Source organism: Aedes aegypti, chromosome 3, assembly GCF_002204515.2.
Source record: "Aedes aegypti strain LVP_AGWG chromosome 3, AaegL5.0 Primary Assembly, whole genome shotgun sequence".
Classification (NCBI taxonomy): Eukaryota; Metazoa; Arthropoda; class Insecta; order Diptera; family Culicidae; genus Aedes; species Aedes aegypti.
This window is the reverse complement of record NC_035109.1, coordinates 120,430,603-120,449,990: the sequence shown is the minus strand read 5'-3', so window position 1 is coordinate 120,449,990 and position 19,388 is coordinate 120,430,603. Positions and strand designations below refer to the sequence as shown.

Below are 19,388 nucleotides of genomic sequence, written 5' to 3'. Positions count from 1 at the left end.
TGTCAAATGGTACCTTGGCCGTTTATTTAATTACTCCAAATGACTTTATGCCACAAGACTTTATCCCAAGTAATATGGCATCATATTGTACTTATTGTCATATGTGCTGTGTTCGTATTCATCGATATTGAATACTACAGTCAACTCTCCATTACTCGATATTTCGAATTTCGATATCAAGCTAGAGAACCGATGCATTTAACGTTTGAGCGGTGCCAAATTCACTCGTTACCATGTGTTATGCAAATAACACGGCACCGCTCAAACGTCATCGAGTTAACGCGTGCATCATTTTATAGTTAAAATTGGTTTTCAAGGCTACCTCGATGATCTTTTGGATCCCAGTTGAATTGGTTCTGTGTTCCGTAACTCAATACCTCCTAACTCAATGATCTCTTCAATATCGAGTTATGGAGAGTTGACTGTAATTCAACCGGATATCTCAGCTCACCGAAATGTTATGAATATATTCGACGGTCGCTTCTCGATGATGTGTTCAAAGTTCACTTCACTGTTGCAAATAAGAGCACAACAATCAACATGTTTTTATTGTGACTAATTGCAAAATTTGATAGTTACCGTTGTCGAAGCCCAAGTGACCTTGGCAACAGTTTTATGAAACTTTCGTACTTATCTCGAAGAACATGCTCTTTAGCAAGAGTAAGAACTCTTGGCCGAGAATTCAGTGTTAGTAATGGACCACTTAGTAGCTGAGGTTCATTCTTGACACTTTTCTGCAATCATATCTTGAATGGCTAAACGTTTTGTACAGCCTATCAACAAGTTCCATATCTTTACTTCATAGTGCGCCTGGGTCCACAATAGAAATTGGCGTTTCTGATTATGAACCCACCAAGAATGGCTGATTATGGACCCTCTTGTGTGGTTTCATTTACAAAACTGTTCACATAGGCTAAAAGCACCGGTTTTGACCAGCCCAAGTGAAAATATCAAACTTCTGCCTAGATTTTTCCAAGAATCAATCAGAGTATTTGGCGTTTCAAAATTCCTCCCTAGCTGTTGAGTTTTTTGAAAATTTTATCAACAGTCTGCAATATATCTTGAGAGGAATCTGCTAAATATCTATTATGGTAAGTCATCATAAACCGAATTCGTCAAGGAATTATTTTATGAATGCATCAATGAATTTGATAAGGTCCCCTGGGATTTCTCCTGGTGATTTTTTTTTCAGTTCTTTAAGGAGTTTTTGAACAACCACTCCTGAATTTATTTATATTCAGAAATCGTTCCTCGAAATACGTTCAGTTTCTTCAACGACTACCGCAAGGTATTTTTGAATGCATCTCTAGAATCCTGCCAGAAAATTATTCAAAGTTAAATGAATCTCTTCATTAATTGCTTCAAGAGTTCTAGAAAAGCACTTACTAAGAAATTCCCCCATGTCTTTGTTTAAGATGAATTCTTTGCGCATTTTTTAAGATTTTTTTTCATTCATTCTTCTCTGAGATTCATACATTAACTTTACAAATTCTATTTCTGAATTTTTCGAAGACTTTACACCAAACTCATTTTATGTGAGTAATCTGTGAGTAATCAATTCCTACTTAGATTATCAAATAATTCCTACAGGAATAATTCTGAGAATTTTCCAAGCACTCGATTAGGAATTAGGAACAACTCCAAGTATTATCTTAGGAAGGGTTTCCCTAAGAAATTGCTCTAGGGATTCTTTGAAGATTTTTTTGCCTAAAATAGTTTTTTGATCTTATTCTAAAATTTACTCATAATATGCTTTGATTTTCTTTAAAAAAGTTTGCGAAATACCTCCGATAATAGTAATTCGTTTAAATTTTTTAAACATTTCGTTTGTTATTTTTTTAACTTTCTTCCAGGATTGTTCTAAATCAGAAATTACTCTAGGTATTGCATAAAAATATCATATGGACATTCAAGCACATTTTGTTCCAAGCAATTCTTTGGGATTCCTTCAGAGATATTTTCAGGAACGTTATCTACGAAATTAGTTTAGGACTTCTCCTTCCATTTCCTGAGGAATTCTCAAAAAGTTCTCCGAAAAATGTTATAGAGAAGTCAGAAACCACTGAGAAATCGTCCGGAAAAATATTTTCATTTAACTTTGTTTTAAATAAGAATTACATCTCTCGAACATATGTAATTCATTTGTCTAGATCGATGGGAGAACCGTGCTAGTTTATGGTAAAGTCGGTTTATGGACAAAAGGTCGAAAGACAAAACGTCGAAAGGACAAAAGGTCGAAAACGATTTGCTTGGTGGGAAATTTGTCTTTCTTTGAAAAATTATTTTCGACCTTTTGTCCCTTCTTTTTTGTTCTTCGACCTTTTGTCCTTTCGACCATTTATCTTTCGACCTTTTGTCATAGATTCGAAACTTGAAAGAGTTCCTTGAAAAAATATTAAATTGATTCCAGGAAATTCATTGATGATATTCTATTTTAGAATGACATGTAATAGTTACTTCAATTTTCTATCTGAGCACACGCTTTTATAAAAGAAAAACGAAAAATAAATAAATGAGCTATACCGACCAAAATTGTTTTTAACTTTAATCAAACATTTGAACATATAGAAAATTGCTTTCGTAATCTTCAGCCTGATTTCAGCGAGAATCACTCAAATTTATGTTAAAATGCTACACATTCTATAATGTGATGCAGTGTAACTTTGATGAATGTTACAAATTATAACCAAAACGACTTTTCTAGCACTCAATGTTACACAAATAGTTTGTTCGCTTGACTGCAAATTATTGCATTTGTAGCCAACATTTCCTCCTCATTTCAAGGATATACACATTCAACGACACAAATAGCAATAATAACTAAACCATCTCAACACGGAAACATATGCCTCCGCGATTCCTTTCACGATACTCTCCAATCGCCTTCTCCATCTACAAATTTGTCCTATCAACGATTTCGATTATAAATAGCTCTACTATCGAGAGTATGTCTCGCAAAACGTCAGTGATACCTTACCCCTTTGATTTCCTACAACAACTTTTCTTATTCCTAGCTACCTCCGCATTACGGCATAGTTGATGAGTTCCATGGGAAGAGATTTCTTCGCTCTATAATAGTATAACAAACTAAAACTAAAGTAATACATTTTTGGTTTTAAGAGGATTTGTTTCCCCTATAATGGCTGCTGGGTTGCTTTGAATGATGATGAACAATATTGTGGATCTAGCACGGAATTCGATTCCGATTTCGCTTTATTCTTCTTCTTAGCATTAGACCCCCATTGGGGTAGAGCCTGCTTCTCAACTTAGTGTTCATTGAGCACTTCCACCGTTGATAACTGAGAGCTTTCTTTTCCAAAGCTGCCATTTTTTCATTCTCATATCGTGTGGCAGGCACGACCGGGAATCGAACCCAGACATCTTCAGTATAGCTGTATAGTGCAGCTGATTATCAATACAGCGACATTGACTTCCGAATTCAATTCAATGTTAGATCCATGTTATTAGTTTATACTTCAGGTTCATCCGTGCGTTAAATATAGCTAAAAGTTTGGCACAGAAGATCAAAAGAACATTTTTAGAGAAAAAAAATTAAACTTGTAAACAAGTAATACGTGTGTGCTTGCTTGCAGGGTCAAATATCTTACTGAGGACAAATGTATTTTATAATCAATCTGGAATAGGCAAACTAAAATTTAGATAATTCAAGAATAAAACTTCAGACTAATATAATTCAAAATTCAAAGTTTATAGTTCTCCAAGTTAGTTTTCGAGGTGAACTAAGGTTGATTCCCTATGCTCTAACCTGTTATTTATTCGTCCGTTTTCTCTAAATTGTTAAAGTTTATATTAGTTTTATAAATTTTAAAGCAAACAAAAAGATCTGTATTTCAGTCAACCTGGTTCGATAATTTTAAAATCTGAAAAATAACACAAAAATCTTACAAAGCAACCTGGCAACCAAGGGGATAGGATCCAGCCACAATTCAAATAACACAACCATAACTACAACTCAAAGTACTCACGTAATGCACCTCGTTACTATTAGGTTAGAACGTGATCTAATGACTAGCGTGGGGAAAGCATGTTCCAAATACATGGCGTTGATTCATTAACCTTCGAATACGATAACTAGTGGATGAATGGGACTAACTTAACAAACCATCTGTGATTGTTTTGTATTTGTTTTTCATTTCTTGGACAGTAGGACGTTTTCCTATAGTTTTTGACACTTTTCAAACAGAGCTTATTGATTGATTTAAGTGTCTTTCCAACGATCCAACATTTAGAAAACGAATTCAACATTTGGTGAAATGCATTTGTAAAGTTAACCTATCTGATAGTTTACTGACGATTACAAAAAAATCAAATACGTAGCAGCTCTAAACTTAACAGAAACACAAAAGTTAACATCAAAATATTGCACTCCTAAGTCCTGCTTCAAGCGCCCTCAATTACTCTACCAAATAAAGCTATTAGTTTGCTAATAAAATAAACCGACGAAAGCTTAAACCAAAAATCACTGCTCAATCGATGATTCGTTCGATCCTATCGTAATCAGTATGGCAACTAAATTCAATATAAGTAACAGATTCTTCAACGAAACGTGTCCTGCATTTGTAATGCTGCTTTCATTTGAAACTACCAACTAAATTGTTATTTCTACTAAAATCGACTGGTTCGTTTCGGTCTTCGCTCTACGTCCTCCTACTATCGTATTTCTTCGCGTTTCTTTGCTCCTGCCCGTCCATATACGCATTCTAATCTCATGTGTGACTTTTCGAGCACTTGTCCAACTATATTCGGTATGCAGTCTCATTCAATACCGATCCGTTAGGGTGGCATTTGTAATAAAAATCAGGACTGTCCTGTGGTTATAAAAGCTCCTACAACATCTGCACCTTGTCTCCATTTTGTTTTTATACTTTCCTAATAGTGCTCCTAAGACGGGAGCAACACCTATTTGTTGTGTGTATGTTTGTTTTGTTTGTGTGCTTACTTGTGTTGGTTTTTACTCTTTGGTTTTATCACTTATAAGCGGTAAAGCGCGCAATGTATATGTGTTCTTGCTGTTTGTTGCTGTGGTTGATTTGCGATTCTGCTGTTTTTAACAAACAATCTTACGCTCCGGACCAAACTCGGAGTTCACAATCGAGAATCCGGCAAATTCTTCCTGATTGATACAACGGATGATGTCATTCGGCACTGGGGTTAATACTGGGTCCTCTTTGGTGAACTCAGTATCGAAATTGAGGGCATCGCGTGCACTTCGCTGAAAGACGAGAAAAAAATAGGTTAGCATACATTTTATATACATTCGAAGAATCGGACTACTTACCACTCTTGGCCGGAATGGTGGTCGAACTTTTCGCTGTTCGAGCGCATCCCAATCCATGTCCTTGAAGAACGGATGGGTACGAATTTGGTTTTCGCCATCGATGCAGCCTAACCGCTTCGCTGCATTCTTTGTCATGAATCCTGTAAGTGCGTTACAAAGGTTTGGTTAGAAAAATTCGCATTTTCTGCAAGGCTGGTGTCTAAGCGATAAAATGTATTTCACTAAAACTATTGAAATCGCTTAGGATGAATACTGTGATTATCTTCCGTCGCCTGTAGTAAATAAGTTCGTGGAAGGTTATCAAACCGGCTTGACAGTCGATCGGTTACAAACCAGATCTTTACTGTACAGCAAATCCTTGAAAACGGCCGTAAATATCAGGTCGCAACGCACCACTTTATCATCGATTATAATGTTGCACATTGGCCGCGTAAAACTTGACGAGAACAGCTTTTTCGGAAGGCTTACAAGACTCTTAAAGAGAGACAATGAATGGCGTGTAAAGCTGTATAGAGATTTCAGGAGACCACTCCAGTTAGAGGGTGTCATGCGGAGAGCAGAATTCAACAGCCGAGAAACGGATATTTATAGATCCAGTCATTTTTTTGCTTCGCGGATGATATGGGCATTGTCAGCCGAACTTTTAAAAAGGTGGCAGACTTGTACACCCGTCTGAAACATGGGGCAGCAAAAATCGTACAGGTGGTAAATACGATAAAGACAAAGCATATGCTAGTAGGTAGACGGAGCCGAGCACGACATGGTTCGCCTAAGAAAGCAGTGTTGCGATAGACAAGAATGCAGATGAAGAGGCCCGGATGTGGCCCTAAAAGCGGCAATCTTACTCAAAATTATATGTTGAAATTCATGTTATATCTGATGTACTGAAGTCATCTAAAGTTGGCCATTTAGTATGGAAAATCGAGATGAAATATTGCAAATGTATTGTCTATTGTAAGATTATAACGATGTTGAAAATCTATATGGGACCATTATGCATTTATGGGCAGTGTCAACCTTCATAATTTCAATACTCACCTTTCAAAATCGACACCGCTTCACGTGACAACCAAACGGGGTACAGCACGTCATCTCGGAGGATTGCTTCAAAGAGATCATCCTCGTTATCCGCTTCGAACGGTGGCTGCCCTGCCATCATTTCATACATCAGAACACCCAATGCCCACCAATCGACCGAAGGGCCGTAGTCCAACTCTTGTAGAATTTCCGGAGCAATATAATCCGGGGTGCCGCAGAACGTCGAGGTCAAATTTTCTCCTATGATGCCCTCCTGAAAAGCGAAATCTTCGTTAGATTGTCGTTCGAATGCTGAATCCGCCGATACAAACCTTGCACATTCCAAAGTCAGCCAGCTTGCAGTGACCCTCGGCATCGAGAAGAATATTATCCAGCTTCAAATCTCGATAGATTACACCATTGCGGTGTAGGAATTGCAGTGCTAACGTTACTTCCGCTGCGTAGAAAGCCGCCCGTGGTTCGTCAAATTTGCGCGCCCGCTGGATCTGGAACATCAAGTCTCCCCCGTTAACGTATTCCATAACAAAGAATAAACGGTCCGGTGTTTGGAAGCACGAGTGCAGTGCAGTCAAGAATGGATGTTTGGCCGCCAGTGCCAAAATTCGCTTCTCGGTCATCGTACAATCTACGTCGTCATCTTGCAGGATCACATCCTTCTTAAGGACCTTGATGGCGTACACCTCGTCGGTACCTTTCCGTTCGGCCAACATCACCTTACCGAACGAACCCTTGCCAAGCACTTTGATGAAGTTGAAATCGTTCAGGCACATCTTGCCAACAGTTTGACCGCCGCTCGCTGCCCGGTCATCGTCCTGAGTCGTGGCACCCACAGCACCGACCAGTTTTTGCTGTTGACTAGAAGTTGGTCGGCCTCCCAAGTGTGGCTGGTGTGCGCCCTGTTGCGAGTATAGACTGTCGGTGTCCAAGCTGCTCTTGGTCGAAAGCGAATCCAGTGAACTGTCCTCGCTGCGTTCCGAGGTGGACGAGTTATCACTAGTCGCTTGATTTAAATACTGTAATTATAGAGGAATATCGGATTAGTGAGAGCCCACCATAGGGTGCGATCGGCTCTAGTGAGATTGATTGCCAAGCGACGAGGTGGCCGAGAGGTTAAGGCGTTGGACTGCTAATCCAATGTGCTCTGCACGCGTGGGTTCGAATCCCATCCTCGTCGGAAATTTTTGTTTTTATTTAAAGTTGGTGAAAGTTGTAGATGTATACTAATGGGTAGCTTATGTTTGCATTAGGAGTCATTGCCAAACGGTGTTGAGTAAAACTTGAGCTTTGTTATAATTCATTACTGTTTGTCAAATGTATTGTTCGAAAAAACATTTTCAGTTTTGTGATAAGGGGTACTGTAGTTCGCGGTGAAGTTTATGAGTGGAATGAAGTTGATTAGTCTTGCAGACACATATACCGTTTGACACGGAATAATTCACATACATATAACGGAACGACTAAATTTATTAAAAAAAAAGTTTTATGCGATATTTTGATATTGCTAATATGGGGTAACATTGATCACCCGTGTAAACAATGATCAGTAATATCGAAAATGTTGTTAATTACTGAAATCATGCTACCTGAAGCAAAATATGAAGGCCGAACTCGTATGCCTAAAGGTAGGCAATTTCCTAAGGAAATTCTGCATTCTTCATAGACATTCGTCAGTTTTTCTGAATTGGAAGCACTTATAAAAAATTGACAACGGAATCGTTTTCGTGATGTTATTTTTAGTAATAATCGCATTTCCCTTGCTTATATAATTTACAGAACTCATGTGAGACATTAATCTTTGGTAGTGTAATCCATAATTATGGAAAACATGATTTCGAAAAATTGAAAAATTTACACATGAAGACATGAAAAAAAATTGAGGTTTTTCTTTTTTACAAAAACCTCAATTTTTATTTGCTCATGTATATAAGAAAGAAAAGCTCCATACATACGTTGAAAATGTTCTATCAATAAATGTTGATTTGAACTTTTTATTAGGACGGACAGTAAAAATCCCACTTCAAAGGCAATTTCACTAAGATATCCCCTAAAAACCTGTACTGAAATGGCAACATATCAGTGAATGAGAACATTTTTTATATAATTGAAATTATTGCTCATGAATAAAACCTCTTATGAATTTTTATTCATGTTTTAATTTCATTGGTAAAAAATTCTCTAATATCCCAGCTTAGAAAACTCTCCCGATATTTCTGTGTAGAAATTAAGATCCGGTCTGTGTGAGAATATTACCAATGTGGAATCCCGATTTTTTGCCGTGAATAATCTCAGAATCCAAAAAAAAATGATTATAGACTATTTCTTTTAAAGAGATAGTTTACACCGTCTTCAGCTTAAGGCTGCGCAGACTGAACAATCACAAATACCGTTTTGACTCATATTCCGAACAGTCAAGGCCAACAGGAACTTCATATGAATCTGATTGGCTTACATTGGCTGATATTTGTGTAAATTTTAATTTCTTCGAAAAGTCTAACGGTTAACTGTTGGGTGTACCAATAAAAATGATGATTTTATTAGTTTTAGTATTGTTTTTACGTAAAAGTATGGAACAGCATTTTGATTCAAATCCCGAACACTGTGTTCATTCTGTCTCATATTCCGAACACCTTGATTCAAATTCCGAACAGCTCGAATAAATCGTATTCAAATGAATAATTTAGCAAATAAATTAATATGAGCTTCTTCTACTGGTCTCAAACTAGAGAATCATCACTACTCCCGCGATATAAATTATATTGGAGACGTTAAAATTGAATTGCAACTGACTGCCATTTCATTGTTATTTGGTGACATATTTCAGCGAAGCATTTCAACCAAATCACCATACAAAAACCGAGTATTCGGAATATGAGTCTGTTCGGAATTTGAGACAAAACGGTATTAGGCAACGGCCCACACGAAACACCCAGTAGCCCATTGATGAAGTTTCCAGACTGGAACAGTACTTTTTAACAGAACATTGTGGTTTTGAATAAAAAAAAATGTTCTGTTTATCATCGAATATTGGCCCTGTATAACTTGAGCCTTGAGAAACCAGGAACTGGATTGGAAATATTTTATTATGAGCACAATACTGTACTTAGCTAAAATAAACATTTTAATAAAATATTTTATACATTCCTGGAAAGTATCAATGCTTATTACGATAACACAAACAAAGGTCTCAAAAGTCTCTTTTTTACGCAAAATAGTATCTAAAGTTCCCTTTTTCGCATTGCAATGAACTCCATGAGCTCATAGCTTTTCATTTTCAGGAATTCTTTTCGATACTTATTCACTTCTCCAGGGATCCCACCAGAAAATTTTGAAGGAATTCCTCTTAACATATCTTAAGAAATCATTTAGGATTTTCAAGAATAACTCCTGGGAGAATTACTAGAGGTATCTTTACTTCTAGTAATTCTCCCAGGAGTTATTCTTGAAAATCTTAAATGATTTCTTAAGATATGTTAAGAGGAATTCTTCAAAATTTGTTCGCCAAAATCCTTCAGCAGTCCAATTATAGTACAGAAAATTATCCATAAAATAATGAATAAATAAATAAAATAAAAGTTTTTCATAAATATCCCAGGAATTGTTCCATCAATTCTTGTAGGTATTAGGTGCAGAGCTACTTGGGCACTTTGATGCTCAATTTTGGCATGGGGGTTTTTTTTCGACCGAACTGTCTGAAACTTTGCAATAAGACGCACTTTAATACGACGCATATTGTGGCCAAATATGAGCTCAGTAGCTTTTAAAAAACCTCACTGCCGAAGTGAATCAAAAGTGCCAAGAATAGGATCCGGCTCTCTATTCATTATTTATCAGGAATTTTCCCAGGAATATTACAATAAATACAACCAGGGATTCCTCATAAATCTCCATAAGTTAGAAGTTCTTCCAAAGATTTCTTGTATTGTTTTTGAATTGAACTCTTCTTGGATTATTCAGTTTAAAAATTTATTTAGTTTTCAAAGCCACAAAATGCTACAGCAATTATTCATGTAGTTCCTCCGAAATTTGTACGCAAGATTTTCCAGGGGTTTCTACTAGGAAATTTTGTTTGATTAATTTTTACAATAATTACTTTATTAGTTTCTCTGAAGACCCATCCAAGACTTTCCCAAAAGTCCAGAAAAGATTCGTAGATCTTTGAAGGTCTTCACTCTTGTAGGATTTTCTCATGAATTTCATCAGTGATATTTTTAGGATTTAGTTTAGAAACATCTTCAGTATTTTTCATTTCTTGGACAATTTCCGAGTGAAATATTGTAACAATTCTTTGGAAAACTTTCTAAAGAAATCATCGAAAAAAAAACTGAGGGTGCCATTGAAGAAAATTCTGGTTGAATTCTTGAAGGTACCTTGAATCCTGGAGAAATTACTTGGGAAGTTTGTTAAGGAAGCGTTCAATGTATTCCTTAAGAAATCTTCGATTTAATAGCTGTAGAAAACTTTAAGCAAATACCTGATTTACATTCTGATTTAATTTCTGAAGAAAATCATTAAATATCACAGAATTTTTTTGGAAAGACGCTTTAACCCTCTAATACCCAACCCCGCCTTTAGACGGGGTACACTTTGGAATTTTGTGTATTTTTTCATAGCTCGGAAATTAAAATGATTTTATTTTTGGCTTAAACCTTGACTCATAGCACGCATATAAGAAAAGTTTTTTATGATTTTTGAAACTTATTTGTATTATTAAAAATTGTTTGAAAAATTGTATTCTTATATAACCTACAAATGCCTGGGATTCATTTAACGTGTATTATAAAAAATCGTACCTTTTATATTTTTCTACAATCAACCTATCACAGAAGAAGAGCCTGATGGTATTGAAATGATTTCAAATCTGTATTTTCATTAGTAACACGGAAAATAATAAATGTTCCAGAAAAAAATTAAAAAAATCATATATCCAAAAGTATAGTAAAAACTCAATTTTTTATTATTGTCAAAAATCAGTAACCAGAAGAGGCTTCAAGAAAAAATTTAAAAGGATAGGGATGTTCAAAAATAAAAATATTAAAAATCAAAAACCAAAATTCATAAATATGCGAAGAAAAATAAATCATTGCCCAAACCGTGTTTAGAATGATTTTAGATAACGAAAAATAATATTTAGATCGAAAACAAAAATTTGGGTATTAGAGGGTTAAGAGTTGTCTGGTCGGATTATTTTAGGAATCGTTATTGAAGCGTGGTTCCTGTTCAGTCTCTTTTTGGTCTCTCTCAGTTTTCAGACATGGGGTCTCTAAAGTTCCTTTTTCAGACACTTAGCCGATATTAGCCCTAGAGAGCAACATATTACTCTTCATTGAACTACATTTTGATTACTAAGTCGAGTCTAGTATACGACACTGTAGACGGCCTTACAGTTGAGGTCGAAATACGCGTATCTGTTGAAGGATACTAACTCTTGTGGAATTAAATGGTATAGTACTAATTCGGTTTTTCATTTATTTACTAAAAAAAAATTGAAGACAACTACGAAAATAGATGAACCAAGGTCCATTATTCTCAATCCCAAATATCAATGTAGATTGAAAGCGCATTATTTTTTCGAATAATTGACTAGCCAATTGGCACATTCTTCTATTTTGAAGGGCCCCCGAATTTGATTCCGCACCGAGCCCCTAATACCCTAGCTACCCCACTTAATGCGTCTAGGAATCTTTTTATACGTTGCCCAAGTGTATTCATGTTTTAGGGGTCGTACCAGGATTCTGTGAGAGACAGGATCACAATTTTTTGAGAAGTTCACCTATTTTTTCATTATTTGGGTCACAGGAATTTGTCTTGAAATTGTCTAAATGATTTCTTAAGATATGTTAAGAGGAATTTCTTCAAAATTTGTTCCAGAAAATCCTTTAGTAGTCCAATTATAGTACAGAAAATTATCCAGAAAATAACAAATAATAAACATTTTATTAAAAGTTAAACCTAATTTTAGAGATAATCATATTCGAAATTCTGTACAAAATTTATGCTCAGATTTTTTTTTATGAATTTAGACTTTTTGCAGTACTTTTGGTCAAGCTTAACAGAAATCGTAGACTTATCAACCTTGTGAAGAAAGTCAAGTGAGAGGAAAGTGGATCTCGAGGGGCCTTAAAGGTAAATGTATGAATTTCAAGCAGAAACTATCATTTTTGACACCGAAGACTCCAGTTGTGCCGTGAACTGGAATTGGAAAAGTATGAAGCTTCCTTTTGAGCGGTCAGTTAGAGACCTCCAAAAAATCCGACAGGAATTCCTTTTCGAATTCTTTTAGGCAACTTTTCCAGCATGTTTGTTTTTATAGAAATAATTCAAAATATTCCATCAAAGATATTGTTTTTCAAACATAACAATTGCTTCATAGGCTCTACCCCAAATTTTCGCAGATTCTTCCATAAACTACTCACAAAATTTTCCAAGGAATTACTCTAGCATTCTACTAAAAAATTGTCTGTGAATTATATTGAGAAAACCAGATATTTCTTAGCATACTATTTCAGATATTTTCTCATTCACTTTTTTAGAAAACATTTCTTGATTTTTTAGGGACTTTTCAGGGTATACTGTTGAAGTTTGTTAGGGAGTCCATTAAAATGCATTCATGTTAATCTGATATTATTCTTGAATAAATCTCCTTAATAATACCAAATGAAACACTGGATTAATTAGTTCAATGATTCTCAATTTACTCTCAAAGAAATTGCTCAGACAATTTTCCTTGGAGAAATCTTAAACAATAAATAATTAAATAATAAGGAAGATTTTCTTTGAGCAATTTCTTTGAGAGAAGTACATTAAGAATTATTTAATGAATTAATCCAGTGTTTCATTTCGTCATTTCATTTCGAATTGAACGAATTCCAATTACCTAAGGTACTCTGCCGACAAAGGAATTCCATCAGGAACTAATGCAAAAGTTCGTAAAGTTATACTTAAATACCAATTTAGGGAATTTACTGGAAGAACTTCTTGAGTGAATCGTGGAATTCAAGAAGAAAGTAGGGAAAATTCCTGAAGTAAAACTTGAAGAATTCCTGTATAGAGCAATGCTTGAGAATGTCCTCTTCTTTCAAACTGCATTGCAAATTCAAGATTCAATGTCCTTAGAACAAATAAGCTTTTTAAAAACCTGTCAGAATTTACTTCAGCAATTGTAGTAAAAAATCCTTGTGGAATTGCTCTAGAATATCAAGCTTGTAAGAGCATTACAAAAGGAAAATTTTTAGAATTTTTCATATAATTCCTGGAGAAGTTCTAAGATGTATGGACGATTTGATTTCGATGACTGTCAGACAGCTTCAAAAAAAGTATTGTATTCATGACTCTGCCATGCAGGATCATTACGAATTATTTTTTAAAATAATTATGCTTATAAATTACTAAAAATATCTAGACAAAAAGTGTTTTTACTAGTTTTTTTCTTGAAATAATTTTTGAAAAGTCCTTAAATAATCTCATGAGAAATAAGTTGTAGTTTCTTTACGAATTCGAAAACGAATTCCTGACATAAATATTGAAAAATATGTAAAAGTATTCTTCAATGTACTATTAGTTGAATACTATGACAAATACTTGCTGTAATCCTTTTAAAAATCCAGAATGTTCTTTGCAAGAACTCCTGAAATAATCCTTGTATTTGTTAAAGAAAATTCTTTCACGGTTTTCTTGATACGTCTTTTGAAAATTGCCTCTGAAAATTTTGTAAACAAAAAAAAACAAGAAAAGCTTTCAGGTATCCATAAATGAACTTCTAGAGGAATTTTAGGTGAGATTCCTATTGGAGGTATCGTTCAGAACACATTGGAGAAATTCGTAGTACTATCTGAATTTCTAGAAGAATCTCTTCTTGGAGATATTCTTGGCGGATTTACTAACTCCTGGATATATTTGTGTATTTGTAAATATAACTACCTCTACCTCTACCAACAGCATTTATGTCTTATCAAAAATGAATAATAGCGCGATCAACTAGTCAGTCATTTTTGATGGCAATTCGTTTTCAGTCGTTGTCGATCCCTATCGTTGGACAAAGATCCATATAGAAATTGTAACCCTGGTTGGTCGGAGGTCATACAATCCCCATGCTCACCTTAGATTTTCGTGGTGGTGTTTTATCCATGGTGATGCCCATCTCGTTCAGCAGTTCGGCCAGCTGCTTCGTGTTGATGCCGCAGTTGTTGGCCACGTTGCCCTCGCAACGCCGGTGAATGTTCATATTGCAAACCTCGCACTTCAGACCCTGCCTGATGATGCCGTACAGTAGCGAACCGCAGTGGTCGCAGAATGTTAGCCGCTTGAACGAGTGCACCGCGAACCTATGTGGTATATTTACATTGAAGCGCTGGGCCGCGTCCTCCGGGGTGGGTCTGGTCTGCTAAAAGAGATTAACGATCAACATTAGTCGTTAGTTTCGAAGGGTCTGAAATGCTAAAGCCCCATACCTCATCTTTCTTTTTGGGACACTTGGTCACGACTGAACTATGGCACCGTTTGTGAACCACGCATGTGCAAACTGGAATATTATGAGACATCAGTACAATTGTAAACATTAATCTATGTACGGTTTTAATTACAGCTTGAACAATTAAAAAAGGCATTAGAAACATATGAATTCCAACGGTCGATTGGAAAACAAGTTTTTGAAAGTTAGTACGTGTCAGTAAAGAAATATGTTGAAAATTATATAAAGTGCAGATAAATTAATAGAAAATGATCATGAAATAATTGTTTCATCTGTGTCCATGATATTAATAAAGCTTGTGAAAATCGATTATTTGAATTCTGCATAGAGTTTCAAGAATAGGAAATAAAATACAGAAACAAAGGCTTTTATGTTTTGTGGAACACAAAACGTAAAAACTTAATAAAACATGATAGTTTGATGGGCAGATTTGATAGGTTATAAGCAAAGTAGAACCACAACACTGAGAGACAAGACACACAACGTGAAACCTGTGTGTCGCTCTTACCTTGACATTGATAGCCTTGTTTTCCTATTAATCCCCTGTAAGGTAGAACGAAACAGAGTACAACCAAATGTTAATTATAAGGACCGAATGCAACAAATAATTGTGCAGGTAAACTGTTTTGTTGTGGGATAAGAACATGACCTGATATGAATTCAACATGACCAATACACAATACGTCATGCTTCTCCTATTATTCAGATATAGGTAGGTATAATATGAAACTCATGTTTACAATCCTGGGGTTCAACGCATTTGAATTTCAATCTACAAACATTGATATTCAAAATGCAAAGCTTGTAAACCCTGTTTTATAATTGAAAATGGCTAACTATTGTACATATGTAGAAAACAGTGCACGCATTTTTTGTAAAGTCTGAAACAGTCTTGTATTAAAGTTGTTGTTTGCTTTATAAAAGATTTAAATTCGAATTGGGCGCTTCAATGTGGATGGTTATATTAGGAATTGACTGAAACTTGTCCTAGTAATCTTTATTGGCGAATGCGATTTCCAATGCAAAAATGTTTTCGTCCCGTTCTGATACTTTTCTCACACAAATTTATAGATCAACAGCGGTTCACGTACATATACATATATTTAGGGGTTCCACATACTTAAAAATATGTCTTAGTCTGACCAAAACCAAAAATTTTCAGATATTTCTCCTGATTTTACCAATGATTTGTAGTTATATATCTTAAATTTTTATAAAACCCCAATGATTTCTTCAAGAATGGTCTACATATAGTCTTCTAAGTTATCCAGAAGTAATTCCCAAAAGCAATGAAAAAAGGAGTTTTGGATAAATTCTTGGATGAATTCAATTCGGAATCACTAAAACATCCTCAGTGGATTCCTGCACTAGTTTCTTGAGAGCTCGTAAATCAATTTCTGGAAGAATTTTCTGAGAAATTTCCGTAATCTTTACAATAATTTCATTTTTTCCGGTTTGTCTACAACAAAAATAAAACCTATTGATCAAAGATCATAAATGCATTTTCACCAGACTTGTTATAAAAATCGGTTTTTGATTCACACCTCACATTTGATTAAATTTTGATTGTTCCGTAAAAATTTGAGCTCCTTGTCTTCTTCTTGGCATTTACGTCTGACAGACAGAGCCTGCTTCTCAGCTTAGTTTTCAATGAGCACCTTCATAGTTATTAACTGAGAGCTTTCCTTGCCAAAGTTGCCATTTTTGCATTCATGTATCGAGTGACAGGCACAAAAATACTCTATGCCCAGGAAAGTCAAGAAAATTTCTATTACGAAAATATTCTTAACCGACCGGGAACCCAGATACATTCAGCATGACTTGCTTTGTAGCTGCGAATGTTGCCACTAGACTGAGCTCATTTGAGTGAAAACTAAGAATAGAGGAAGTGGTGGTAAAATGAACAAGGGTGGTAAAATGAACACCGTGCCTTTTACTGAGAAAAAACAAATAGCAATTAATTTTTATCACGCACGGACGATTTAGAGCATAAATCTGAGTGTTCGAGTTGATACGTATGTCAATTGAAGTGGAAATATCAACGAAAACTAAGATTTTAGAAAACCACGTTTGAAAATTAGAATTGACGTAACTTTTAGCTCAGAAGACTTGAAGTTTTCAGTGAGGTGAATATCGTTATGATATGATGTCAAATCTGATATCTTTAGTTTTCTTTTTGAATGGGTTACAATCATTATTGGATGTATTTTCGGTGGGACAATGAAAATTTTCAGAAATATTTGTTTTGCTCACGTTTTTGCATGGTGTTCGTTTTACCACCAACCGCTGTTCATTTTACCCACATAGTGCATGTAAAATGAACATTTGCATCGCTTTTTGATAGCGATGAAAATATGTGGAAATTTAGCTATTTTAGTCTGAATCCATGTCGCTGCTATAGATTACATCCCTATTTTTGATGTTGTGCGATAGAACTATACAAATTTCTCGTTTTTCTATCAGAAACAAGATGATTTCCTTAAGGTGTTCATTTTACCACCCCTTCCCCTACGTAAGCACGTCAAAGTCTGTATGGAAATTGCTATGACTAAACAAAGTAAATCATTCAGTCAGTCATGGTTTTTCCAATATGCCCTTGAAGTTAGTATAATAATACTGTCATAACCTTGTCGAAGACTATTCTCCAAACGGACACTTTACTTTAATTAGTTATTGATTTGCATCTGATTGAAATTTGGTTAATTTGGCTATAATGATATCAACAGCGTCACAAAAATGACATTTTTGCGTTTCTCAAGAATGAAATTATGTGTCTCTAGTAGATTTGGGGTTACTAAATCTGATGCCTTTCTCAAAAATGTTCCAGCACGTCACAATTTTTAGCTATAGGTCGCCAAAGATGTATAAAACACTGGTTTTATTAATGTTTACATAAAATTTAAAGTATAATATATCAATCTTTTTTGATATCTAATCCCCTAAGCATGCAAAGCAGGACTTTAACTTTCATTTGATATATAATTTTGATGAAATTGAACGATTAAATTTAGATTATATCAATTTTTTCACCATGCTTGCAGCCTCCATACAAGATTCTTCATTTCTCTTGTATGGCAAAATGCAATACTTTTCGAAACCATAAAAAAATAACTTTTGAGCATCAAAAGTACCTATTATGAACTTTGTTGATAATGCTTGTTATAAACATGAAGTTCGAATTCTGTGACAAATTAAGCGAATAAATTGCAATACAAGCTGGCAAACTTGCATGCAAGTTGGCTGAAATAGTTATTTTTTGCATTTTCAACAGTCAATATCTCAAAAAACTAGACGTGCTATAATATTTTAGAAAACGGCAATGGATTTAGCAAATCTTAATTTAGTAAATAGCAGTATTCTGATGCTTGAGACAAAACCGTGTTCCGCAGTGTATGCTGTGCAGGCATCAATCTTTCTAAAGAAAAAAATGAAAACATTTTGTAAACACACCCCAACCCATTTCGTCCCTTCTTGTTCTTCTTGACTTTTACGTCCTCACTGGGACAGAGCCGGCTTCTCAGCGTAGTGTTCTTATGAGCACTTCCACAGTTATTAACTGAGAGCTTTCTTTGCCAAACTTGCCATTTTCGCATTCGTATATCGTGTGCCCAGGGAAGTCAAGGAAATTTCCATTACGAAAAGATCCTGGACCGACCGGGAATCGAACCCAGACACCTTCAGCATGGCTTTGCTTTGTAGCCGCGGACTCTAACCACACGGCTAAAGAAGGCCCCCTCCTCCTCTATGTATCGTTGCGCCCCTTCCTGCCCTATGTATCGCTGAGGAACGCAACAAGGGACAAGTTTGCTTAGCGCATACACAGTGGATATCCAAATTACGAAACACAAAAAAACATCAAAACATTACCATATGAATTCTCGACAGTGAGAGCAGAACGTCGGCTGGCGTAGAAACGTGGCCATAAATTTGTGACCATTAACCTAGAACGAAAAAAAGAAACACGTGAGTAAAACGGTTTATTTAGCGAGAGAAAGTGAAGGACTAGTGGACAATGGGTGATTTTTAAAAGTTCATAAACTACCAAGACTCATCTGTTGTTAGACCTCTCAAATTCTTCCTCCAAAAGATGTGTATTACTGATCAATATGACTATGTCTGTGTAAAAATTGACTCATTTTTTTATGATAATTTAGCAATATAATGTACGTTTAGGATCTCCGAGATACATTTATGTTTCAATAAGGCAGTCGTCTGTAAAAAATTTCTCTGATGTTTTCATTAAAACATAGAAATCATTTAGAAATAGAAACCTCATTTGCTTATCAACATCATTCGTACAACTTAAAGAGTAGCCGATTGTATTTTGTGTGCGATTCAAAGGATATGACCATAGAGAACCATCAACATTGATGTATACAATGAAGAAAAAACATGAGTAATCCAATCGCAAAACGGGTCAATCATAAAAAAGCAACAGTTGAGATCGAACAAGAACAAAACATATTCGAATAAATCATTCGACACATTATTCAAAATATTTTCCTCTATAAATAGAATCGATCTTTTCAGTTCTCTGTGCTTTCCCTCCTTTTTTTTCGTTGTTGTTGTATGACTACATACGCT

At 35.3% G+C, this 19,388-nt stretch overlaps 1 protein-coding gene and 1 non-coding gene across 7 annotated transcripts in view; one reads left to right on the top strand and one right to left on the bottom strand.

Moving 5' to 3' along the window:
- Nucleotides 1–2,550: 2,550 nt before the first annotated feature.
- LOC5566886 (protein kinase C) overlaps nt 2,551–19,388 on the bottom strand; it is an 81,416-nt gene continuing 64,578 nt past the window's right edge. For 4 of the 6 annotated variants that reach the window (XM_021853364.1, XM_021853365.1, XM_021853362.1 and 1 more), the window contains 7 exons: nt 18,672–18,745; nt 15,313–15,347; nt 14,785–14,855; nt 14,433–14,717; nt 6,649–7,350; nt 6,338–6,590; nt 2,551–5,439 (listed from right to left, as the gene is read on the bottom strand). In XM_021853364.1, the coding sequence (XP_021709056.1) occupies nt 5,069–5,439; nt 6,338–6,590; nt 6,649–7,350; nt 14,433–14,717; nt 14,785–14,855; nt 15,313–15,347; nt 18,672–18,745 (1,791 nt within the window). In that variant the 3' untranslated portion in view covers nt 2,551–5,068. The remainder of the gene's footprint in view (nt 5,440–6,337; nt 6,591–6,648; nt 7,351–14,432; nt 14,718–14,784; nt 14,856–15,312; nt 15,348–18,671; nt 18,746–19,388) is intronic. The other 2 variants (XM_021853368.1, XM_021853367.1) reach the window with 2 other exon arrangements.
- Nucleotides 7,430–7,511, top strand: Trnas-gcu. Its single transcript has one exon. It is a non-coding gene; the product is annotated as a tRNA-Ser (tRNA).